General features: G+C 40.9%; 2 protein-coding genes across 6 annotated transcripts; one reads left to right on the plus strand and one right to left on the minus strand.

The window, feature by feature from the left end:
- Positions 1-5287: 5287 nt before the first annotated feature.
- Positions 5288-7287, minus strand: Fer2LCH (Ferritin 2 light chain homologue). The gene is made up of 3 exons (XM_017165465.3): positions 7132-7287; positions 6704-6832; positions 5288-6225 (listed from the first exon to the last, which is right to left on the minus strand). Exons 2-3 carry the CDS (start codon positions 6816-6818, stop codon positions 5660-5662), a joined length of 681 nt encoding a protein of 226 aa, XP_017020954.1. The 5' UTR covers positions 6819-6832; positions 7132-7287; the 3' UTR covers positions 5288-5659.
- Positions 7288-8230: 943 nt separating this feature from the next.
- Fer1HCH (Ferritin 1 heavy chain homologue) lies at positions 8231-10654 on the plus strand. Of its 5 annotated transcripts, none has more exons than XM_070286727.1 (5): positions 8231-8365; positions 8589-8679; positions 9277-9384; positions 9539-9816; positions 9884-10654. In XM_070286727.1, exons 2-5 carry the CDS (start codon positions 8613-8615, stop codon positions 10157-10159), a joined length of 729 nt encoding a protein of 242 aa, XP_070142828.1. In that variant the 5' UTR covers positions 8231-8365; positions 8589-8612; the 3' UTR covers positions 10160-10654. The 5 variants fall into 5 exon arrangements, with proteins under 5 accessions (XP_070142828.1, XP_017020956.1, XP_070142827.1 ...); XM_070286726.1 differs by having other exon boundaries at positions 8263-8461; XM_017165467.3 differs by lacking the exon at positions 9277-9384 and having other exon boundaries at positions 8237-8365.
- The last annotated feature ends 485 nt before the right edge of the window (positions 10655-11139 follow it).

Below are 11139 nucleotides of genomic sequence, written 5' to 3' on the forward strand. Positions count from 1 at the left end.
TTTGTCAGTCGTTAATTTTTATGTTTATAGCGCAAATTCTCGCCTTGCTGCACACACACACGCTCACTGAATTTTCAAAACCGCAAAATGGCGAGCCAATTGATGGGCGAGGGGGTGGATATTCGTGGTGGGGGGGACGAGGACATCGACGTCGTTCAAGGTAGTTAAAACAATAACAATTAGCTGCAAGCCAAGAGTCGTTGGCCACACGCAGAAATTAATTAGCGAGCAAAGGCGCCGCTTTTCGAGGTTAGATCGAGTCCCAAATTGAGGTTAGGTTGGCGGGGGGAGTGAGGTTAGGTTGGAGGGGAAAGTGAGGTTAGGTTGCAACAACTAAATCGGAAAAATTAAAGTTAAATTATTGTGCTGACTGGACACAGAATTCGGTGGAGTACTGGTTGGAAAATCTAATCAAACTAGTGAAAACTTTCGACCGGAAAAATTGCACACTGAAAGTTTGTCCGCCTCTTCAGAGAAACTTTTTCTCCTGCTTTCTCTCTCTCTCCTTCTCTGTCTATCTCTTTCCCGAATAATTGCCAAAATGGAAAGCCAAAACTTAAACAAAAACGCAGACGGTAATGAAATTTTGATAAACTTTTTCCAGCCACTCGACCTGAAACAATGAAAATAGTGAAAGAGAGAGCTACATATTGGCAGGATAGAATAGAGTGAGCGGAAGATAAGTGCAATTTGAACAGACAAATCAAAGCAAATTATGATTTATTGAATTTTAATTTAGTGCCGGTGCAGAAAATTTCCCATAAATATTTGAGAAAGCACCGCCGCCCGAAGCCAGAATCAGAATCAGAATTTACGCTCATTGCCAAGTTTGTGGGCTGTATTTTCAGCAACCCTCGGCTGGGGTGGCAACCCTCTGCTGGCACAAGTACAGTCGCCCCGCAGCTTTTTAGCTCTGCGCGTGCCTGACTCACGCATTATTCACAAATTTGGGGTGCAGCTGCCAGGAGTCGGATTCTGGATGGGTGTCCTGGGTGTGGGTTAGGCCCAAGGATTCGCCAATTGTGCGTGTGCGTATGCAAATTTGCCGGCCACATGTCATTTCTGACCATTTCCGCCCGAGGGATAAGCTCAAAAGGCACAAAGAAAAACTAAACAAAATATGCTAAAGAACTTCCGGAAGTGAAGATTAAAATACCCTAAAATATGGGTTACTTTTATTATGTAAAAATATTTAAAAAAAAGGATTTGTAATTAAGATGTATTTGTAATTGTCTTACGTAAATCTGAGTAAAAGAAGATCAAAATATTATGTACAGTATATAAAATCAAAAGGGATTAAAATATTACCTTTAAATATTTTCTAAAATATGCAAAGTACTTTTTGCCAGGGTATTAAAAACAACAATTACAATAGCAACCCCTTTTTTGGCGACTAAATATCAGGGTTGGCTCGCCCTTCGCAATGGGGTGCGATTTGCGAACTTCTTTTTTTTTGCAACTTGTTTTTACCCACTGACCTTGAAAAGTGAATTCATGCAAATTGAGCAGCTGAAAAATCAACAAAAACGGTCCATGGGGTGGTTGCGGATCGGGATCAGGTTGCTCGTGTCCTGGACATCCCATCCATACATCCATTCCCCCTGTGGAAACCTCAGCGAAATTGCGCAAAATTTCATTATTTAGTAACAGGGGAAAATAATAATAACAACAACATCAAGGGGGCGGAACTCGCTCGCTTATCACTTTTGCTGTTTCGCTTATCGCGAATTTCCACATGGAAATCCATTAGTCAATCCCCTGTCGCATTTTCCATATTTGTTTGCTTGTAAGGTAAGAGGTTTACCTCACCACTCGATTGCCTGGCTAATCGAGCATTCCCCTAGGAAATTTCTCCCTTTTTTCTCAAGAAGGTTGAACAAATTGCCCCGAGACCTATCGATTTCAATAGAATTTAACTCAACTCCATATGCAAATTGCTATATTACACACAATCTGCTAAACAGGTAAGGGTTTATTCGTATTTTATTGTATTTATTTCAAGGGAAAAGTATGACAGATTTGTGTTGTTTAATCTTTCAAAGGTATTTATTATTACCCTTAATTTTCTGTATAAGGTAATATTTCTTATTCTAGTCAAACAAAATCACAACGTCTTACTTTTAACTTTGTATAAGAACTAACCAATTGTATTGTTTGCTCATACTTACCAACAAATTATTAACACAAAAACCCTCTATATTATTTGTTTTAAACGCAAGTCGTGTGCACAATTATCTCTCCATCACAACAACTATATAAAAAGCTGATTAGATTACAGACTAAATTATAGAACACAATCAATACCCAATTAATATATTAGACAAACAACCAAAAATATAATTAATTAAATAATTTGTCAGAGGAAGGCGTGTCCTTTTTAACACATTTCCCTATTTCCCAAGGTTATCCATTAAAGTACTTTTCAAATATGTATTTTTTGACTGTTGATGAAAAGATGTGCAAGTGCACTCAACCCGGGAACAATTTGTTAATGAAAAATAGCGAATAATTCCGCTGGATGCTGTATCCTTGGCCCTGTCTGCCTTTGCCAGCGAAAAAACAGGGACAGGAAAAACAAAGGACAGGAGACAAGAAGACTTTTCATTAAAATTGCACAGCCAGGATGGGTGGTACATATATAGGGATTTCTAGGTAGGTGTGGGGCAGAGGTAAAGGATTATTTATTATGGGGATCCTGGCGGAAGCTGTCGGCGCAGCTGCCTTTCACTGGCTGCAAATGGCAATGCAATAAAACGAAATTAAATTGCTATTTTGCATACATATTATGTGTGTCCCGCATGTCCTGGACACGCACACACTCTGCACACTCGACTTATATTCATAGTTGTCTGGATGGCTGGCTGGCTGAGCTACGAACAATAACCGAAAATATCCCGAATCCTTTGACAACATCTGGCCTCCACAAATAGTTTTTAACCCCCACCACCACCCGTCCATATCATTGAGAATGTAACCTCAACCCTTTTGTAATTGCTTGAATGCTTTTATTAAAATGCATAAATTAATAGAATTTTGGGCCAAAGAGACGACACCTTTTTATGGCCGCCATTTAGGGCATGTGTGGAATCGTTTTGGGGGTAACCAGTTTTTCGGGCAAAATCCTCATAATTTGTGCGATGGCTTATGGCCAAACAATTACAAACGACAAAGTTAAGATCCTCGCCAAATGCACCACAAATGACCGCAATTAGACACCCTTCGCGAATGAAGGGTACAATGTACAGTGAGAAAAAAAAACTATAATTTATAATGTATAAAATTATAAAAGTGTTATTTATTTTAGGAAATGGGAAATTTATTTTAATATATTAATTAATGAATAAAATTAAATATCAGAGAAGCCGAATTTCCTAATTTCGGTAAAGGAAAAGTTCAATAAAGATAGAAAAATAACTGCGGTAAAAATATTAAAAAAAACCAATTTAATTCCTATTATTGGTAAACATATTTACTATTTTTTTAAAGAAGATTATTACTATATTAATAATATTTATTTAATTCTAATAAAAAAAAAATTCCATATATTCCTAGCCTTTTTTTTCTCCTTGTGCTCCAAGCATAAAGAGTCTCATTGAGGCCGCTTTCATCCGCAAATCAGGGCAATTAATATTAAGTGGATTATTACTTAATGACCACAGCACACACTCGGAGACACTGGTCCGCTTAGAAGAACCCCAGCAGCAGCCATATCATATCAACTCCAATCTCATTCCGTCCTAACTGTTATGATCCCGAAGAGGAGTTTTCCCCTTATGGCCGTCATATTCTAATTACACGAAAGCACGCAGTTATTACACGGATTCGCCTTTCGCTGCAGTTACGGATTCTGCGATTTGATGACCCCTGACCCCATCCCGTTGAGTAGTTATAGGCGGCATTAAAATGGCAAATTGACGTTCATTTCACGTGCTAGTGGACCGTATCCGGATGTGCGGAGTCCTCATTGAATGGGCGTCGCTAATTGATAAATTGCCCAGATGCGTGGCTTGGATCCATAGAGTAGGTGGAACCACTTGGAATAAATTGGAGTGTATATTCATACATAACATACGGATGTGTGTATTAATATTTCTTTAGAAATAAATATAAGAATTATGTGACAATTAAATAACTAAGAGATTTAAATTATTGTTGGATTGCTGTTGGATTTACAGAAATTTAGGTAAATATTGTACATTTTAGGGGTAAACATGATGATGAAAATGATTTTGTTTTTAATAACGTTTTAATATTGAACTTTTTATTAATAAATTACTTATAAAACCCTCATATTTTTGTTTTCTTAGCAATATACATAATCAGGAGTCCCCTCCATAAAAAAAACTGATAAGAAAAATGCGATGCAGCTTCTGGGGACTACAAAAATCATCTGAAAAGTCAAAGATTGCCTTGCCTTACGTAACAATGTGACACTGGGACTTTAACGTCCACGTCATCGGATGTTTCATACTTAGTCAACGGGTGTCCAAGATGGCGCCCAGACCCCACTCAGCCGGAACTGCTCCGGACGAAGCAGAAAAAGCCGTGTGTAGCAGACAGTGATAAGCCCACTCTGGAAGTAGGCATGATTCCATTCGTGACGTGGACTCTCTCTTGGAGTAGCAACTAGTTCAGGAAAAGTGGCCTTTTACTATCTGCCAGAGGAGCGTGTCAATGATAAGATTGTCGGGGTTCCTTCAAACATCGAAGATTCCCTACAGAAATAACGTTTTGGTCTCAATGATTTCATATTCTCCGCGATCGATTAAAGATGTAAACCAACCCCAGAGTAGAGTTATCAGGAAAAGGCGACATGAAAAACCATTTCTAGAGAAATATATTAATTTATTTTAAGTAGACAGTAAACATTTTCTAAGAATTTACTTTAGCTGTTAGACCCAAATTTATTGCATGAAACTACTCTCCCTATCCAGACTTCCTTCTACAGTAGTTTCCGACTCTTCAAAATGTATTTAAAAACAACCCTCTTCAAATTAGTAAACGAAATCCCTTACACTAACTGAAAGAACCCTCTGAAACGATTAAAAACACCCGTATTGATATCGCAAAACTGGGTAGTTTTTAAAGAATTTCTGCGATTATAAGCGGCATTGTTCCATGTAACAATCGTATCCAAAGTACACTAGCCAGCTGAGTGCTATCAGCATTCAAAGAAAGAAAAAACGCAAACAGACGCCCCACAATGAGGATAGCTAGAGCCCGCAGAGATCCAGTTCCGAGCTGAAAACCCAAACCGAACCTTATCGAAGAGGCATAAACAATCTGCTGTTTTTGTAGTTGACATTTAGTCACTTTGTTGTGTCTGTTTATTTGTTCACGCGGTAACGTACATGGCTAAAGATACATTTGCTGGGGCGAACTTGCTAACTTATTTATGATAACATTATCACAATCTCTGGTGTGCTGCTGGTTGGTAAATCAAGGTGAGCTCCGCATGGGTGTATGTGGTAAATCATTCATTTGGCTGCTTTGATAATGCTGCTGCTGCACTGCGATTTATTGGTGAACAAACCAAGGAAACAATTAATTTATAAACGATCGCAAGTACGCGATTTTCGCGGGTTGATGAGAGCAATTTTTAGAAAGGGAAGGAAGGGGAATATTATTGTATGAAGGAGGAGACAGTGCCTCGACTGATTTACTGCTTCTGCAAGTACTCGTCGAACAGGTAGACGGACAGGGATGGGTCCTGCACCTTCATCAGCTTGGCCAGGTCGTTGGCATATCCGGAAAGCGTGCGCACAGTATCGGCCTGCTTGGACAGGAAGTTCTCCTCCATGTAGTGAGCCAGCTCGGGATCATGCTCGTCACGGGCCTGGTGGGTGGCGCGGGTGTGAACGTGGGTGGCTCCAACGGCCAGTTGCTTCTCGTTATCCAGAGCCAAAGCCAGGGAGTGCAGTTCATCGACCTCCAGAGTGGGACGCTTGGTGAGAACGGAGGCCGGAGACTCGTGGCGAGTGTTGAAGTCCACAACGCCGCCGCGCTTGGTGATCTGCTTGATCAAAGCAATGCTGTCATCGAAGGAGCGGTCGGACAATCCCTGGTACAGCTTCTGGAAGCCGGGGCGGTTCTTCTGGTACGAGTTGAAGTGGGTGGCCAGCAGCAGGTAGTCGTAGGACTTGGTCAACTGGGAGTTGATGTAGGCCTGCACCTCGGGCTCCACATGGTCAACGCCGGCAAAGCGGGCATTACAGATGGAGTTGGCTATAGGAAAACACATACAAAATAATCGACATTACAATCTATTAATCTACAAACGGGGGAAACCACACTAGAAGGTTTTTTTTGTGTAAGCGAGTATTTTTGGGGTCGATTCATATTTAAACAGCAACAAAATCTTGTAACGTAATCAAATAATAAAACTTGCTTGGGAATGTTTTAGTAAAGCATATAGGATATTTATCATTATTTTGGATCTAAACTTGTTATTATTGAAACAATTAAATTAAAAGGAAATAATTCTCAAATGTGCATATCAAAAAATGTTACTTTAAATAACTATACAAAAAATGTAGAAGTTCTAAAAACATTTACTGCATTTTTCACTTACTTTTGCCTGTGAAAAAGCCCGTGAGCGCTTGTTTTTATTATTGAACAAAGATACAAAAACAACAACGCATAAACACAATTTAAATTCTCTTCACACATGCTCTTTTTCACTGCGAGCGCACTTTGTACTCACCGGAGAAGGTCGACGAAGAGCAGGCGGTAACCACGTTATTCTGGCAGAACTCTTCGTTTGCCGAGGCAAGAGAGCCGAGGCTCGCAATTAGAGCGAGTGCGACGAACAATTTCATTTTGATTGATTTTACTGCAAAATCGAAATGCAAAACGAAATTGAAATTAGTTTCACAATAATATAGAATATCTGACAAAGGAAAAAACAGCCACTTTTGTTATTATTTGCTGTGGAATTTTCCCTTTTGCGTCGCAAGGTTTTCTTGAATTTTCTGGCTCTCTCTTTGTTATTTCTTGTCAACAAAACCACCACCAGCGCAATGTTTTTGTTTTTCAATATTTATTTTTGTGTATATTGTATTTTCCAGGTACTTTTTTCGAGGTTCCTTGTTCTCCGCACCGCCTAACTAGCTAGTAACTGACTAAACTCACTTTAGTTGTCTGCTTTGGTTTCGCTTTCTGCGCCGTTTTTGTGTGCTGCTTGGTGGAATTCAAAATTTCAACTGCTGTTTATAGCGCCGCGCTCGTCTCTTTCTATGCGATCGATACGGCGCGTGTGAGTGTGCGTGTGGCGAGAGAGTGCATGGGTATTTTGCGCTCAGCTCGGTTGGGGATTTCGCTGTCATTCAAACATGGCTCTGGCAATATGGCCGCTGTGGTGTTGTTTTTGTAGCCTCCAGTGGGAGAGTGACTCACAACAGGGTTGCCAACGAGTGCAAAAAATGGCCACTGGACTCTGAAATGCACTTTGTGGGTGCGTGTGTTTCAAGGGTTTTTTAAGATAACTATCAGCTGAAGTGGGCGGATATGATTGTTTTTATTGCTTAATATTAATAATACTTTGCTAAAAATAATTGGTTATTTGGATGTGCACAATATTCTGCAAAAGAGTGTCAAGAAATTTTTCCGATTTGCAGTTTGGGAGTTTGGTGACCAGTTTTTAGACTTTACTATTTTAATCATAATATAAACTTGTAACAAATACATAAATTCCAAGATTTATAACATAATTTATATGGTTCGATTTCACCAAATCATACAACTGTTATGTAATTGCATAGTTCATTCCAGCGTTTATCCCCCTTATCAAGTGTCATTTTTAGTGACACCTAGAAAGCGCCGTCGCCATATTCAGTCAGTAGTTATCAACCATTCTGATTGATCCCCCGCCGAACGTGACAAATCAAGTCGGCAGAAAAAGAATTAAATTGTCAAGTGGAAATCAAAGGCAAATTAAACCGCCTGGCAACCCATGACGTGTTGCTCTCGGCCCTTAGCTCTCCCGCACACAACCAAAACAAAAACAAAGAACAGCTGACGCAGTGCGAGAAGAGCGGCCATATTGCATTTGAGGGCATTATCTGACTAGGAAACCCGACTTTCCCCAGTAAAACAGACCACATTGAGGACGTGTGTATTAAATTAAGGCGTCTATCATAGGGAATATTCAATTATCAGCCATTTAACCACACAAAGAATCGACGACATGTTGGAAAGATAACTGCACACTCTCCCACTCACACACAGGCGGGCGGCCAAACGAGAGCGAGAGCGAGCGTTTAAAAGTGTTTTGTGCGCCGCTTTTTCACACAGTTCGCATTCAAGTTCCACATAACGAACAAAGCAAGCAATCGCTCCGATCCGAGAAGATTACGCTGTCAAGAAGGTACTGGAAGCCATTAGGAATCAGCATTCAGAATAATCCCAATCAAAGCCCATCAAATTGAAGCAGGCGTCGCCTTCTGCGCCAGTGTGTGTAAAGGCAGCTAAATTCGATAAAGAGAGGCCTATTTAACATTGTCTCCCACAACGAGTCGCCTCATTCTCATTCGTTCGTGCACCAAGCAAAACACTCAAGTGACAAATTTGTTCTGTGATTTTGTGTAAAGACTTCCAACTCCCGACGAACAAAGATGGTGAAATTAATCGCTAGCCTGTTCCTGCTGGCCGTGGTGGCCCAGGCCTACGGAGACTTCAAGTGTGAGTACTATTATTAACCGAATTTACAAGTTCCAAACAAAACAAAGGCAGGTCAGCGGAAAAAAACAAAGTATATTTCGACGCAATACGCAAAGAGCTAGAAACGCAGTTGTAAACTGAGAGACGAGTGGCCGAAGAGAGCATGCGCCGCTCTTAAGTTCTCTTCGGTGCTCGGCCAAACCTGATATTTCACAAGTTGTTATTAAAATAAACTCATTTGCTTCCGTTACGCGTTTGGGAAATGGAAACCAGTTTTAATAATCAGTTTCCATAAATCAAATATTACGCGAATTTTGCTTTCGTTTCGATAAGCAAGTCCATTGTCACACTTCCAAGTCCGCTTCAAGCTCTTTGCACACGGCTTGAACTGTGTGAAAGAGAGACTGCTTTTGCACACGGCACGAAACCCAAACAAATCCCGTTACTATGGCGGCCAGAGAGCTGCGCACGGTACCAAACTGCAGTGAGAGAGTAGGAGAGTGAGAAACTGCAGTTTGCACACGTTCTGCTTGTTCTAGAATAGCGGTATTTCAAGCGCAATTTCCAAGTTTTATGCAATACTCCCCTTTCTTAAATAATCCCTCCCCCTTCCCCCAGCCAAGCCAAAAAGCAAAAGTGTGGTGAGAGAGCTAGGAAACGAGGCCGCAAAGCAAAGGCAAAATCCAAATCCAAACCATGTCGAAGGTCAAGATCAGGGGTGCAAAGGTTTTTAAAACAACGAAAGTTCCACATGTGTGGTTTTAGAAGTCGAATTTTTTGCAACTCCCCGAAACAAAATTAAAAGTTTTGAGTTGAAAAAGTTAGACTAATCAATTGTTTCCACCCATAACTAATCAACCCTTCACTTAATCCTTTACAGGCTCCCTGGAGGTGCCCGAGATCACAAAGGATTGGATTGACATGAAGGATGGCTGCATCAAGGGTATGCGTCATCAGATCCAGGAGGAGATCAATGCCTCCTACCAGTACTTGGCCATGGCCGCCTACTTCTCCCGCGACACCGTCAACCGCCCCGGATTTGCTGAGCACTTCTTCAAGGCCGCCAGGGAGGAGCGCGAGCACGGCTCCAAGCTGGTCGAATATCTGTCCATGCGTGGCCAGCTGACCGAGGGAGTGAGCGACCTGATTACTGTTCCGGTAAGTTCATTGATCTCCTGAAATTCTGAATCGCAGCAAGCTAATTGCGGTGAATCTCCTCGTGCAGACTGTGGCCAAGCAGGAGTGGACCGATGGTGCCAGCGCCCTGCAGGATGCCCTTGATCTGGAGATCAAGGTGACCAAGTCCATCCGCAAGCTGATCCAGACCTGCGAGGGCAAGCCCTACAACCACTATCACCTGGTGGATTACCTTACCGGCGTTTACCTGGAGGAGCAGCTCCACGGACAGCGCGAGCTGGCCGGCAAGCTCACCACCCTCAAGAAGATGCTGTCCTCGCACGGCGAGCTTGGCGAGTTCCTGTTCGACAAGAACATGGAGTAATTTGGAGGAGATGAGGGAGCAGCCCCAGTCACGCTTCAAAATTATCAGACAGTCGACATCAAATAGTGTTCTGTTATCTGTTATCCGAGAGAGCCTTCCCCGAGGGTCCGTCATTATAAATCACCAGCACGTTGAAAAGCCGCGGTTTCGCACTCTTTGACTGGCCAATAAATTAACCGTTCGACTGCGATCCCAAAAAATAACCAGCACATCAAAATTCCACGTCTGTTCTCTCTTGTTTCTTATCGTCGCACGCGAGGAGTACTATATTTTAAGTTCTTCAAGTTGTGATTTTCCATAGACCTCGGGCGGGGGCTCAGCATTATGCAATCGCCGAGATTACGCCTAGTTTTAAGCGGCGCCCATGGAGGCATCATATATGCATAGGGAGACACTCAAGCACAACCCATACAATACATCCAAATATCTTTATATTTTTCTGTCAATTAGACGAGCTAAATCTTAAATAAATAAAGAATACTTGTAAACAATAAATATTGGTGATTTTATTATTGGGGATTTTCTTGTTTCAGATGGGATGGAGGGAGATTTGGGAAAGATGAGTTGAATAATAGTTTAATTTTCGGAGGAACATATTTATTTTTTTAAGAGTTTAATTAATTCAAGGAAGAATTTTATAACTTTTTTTTAACAGCTATCTTGTGTACTTTTTGAGGGTTATCTAATCAAATAGTAAGGTTATCAAAGGTTTAAGAACTGATACTATCGGTGGACAAACCTTGCTGAGAATGCTTGATATTTATGGGAGTCTTATCAAATAGAAGACCCTTGATATTAAAATATAACACTGATTTAATTTTTAAAAATATAAGTAAGTCATAAGATACTGTCTGACGTAAAGAGATTAAAAACATACTTAAAACTCTTAATCATTAACCAAACTAAAATCTAGTAAAGTAGCAGCTATCGGATATTAATTTGTCTCTGGGGATTTCTCAAATAGAAGCTGATCATATGAT

The sequence above is a fragment of the Drosophila kikkawai genome, chromosome 3R, assembly GCF_030179895.1.
Source record: "Drosophila kikkawai strain 14028-0561.14 chromosome 3R, DkikHiC1v2, whole genome shotgun sequence".
In the NCBI taxonomy this organism is placed as follows: domain Eukaryota; kingdom Metazoa; phylum Arthropoda; class Insecta; order Diptera; family Drosophilidae; genus Drosophila; species Drosophila kikkawai.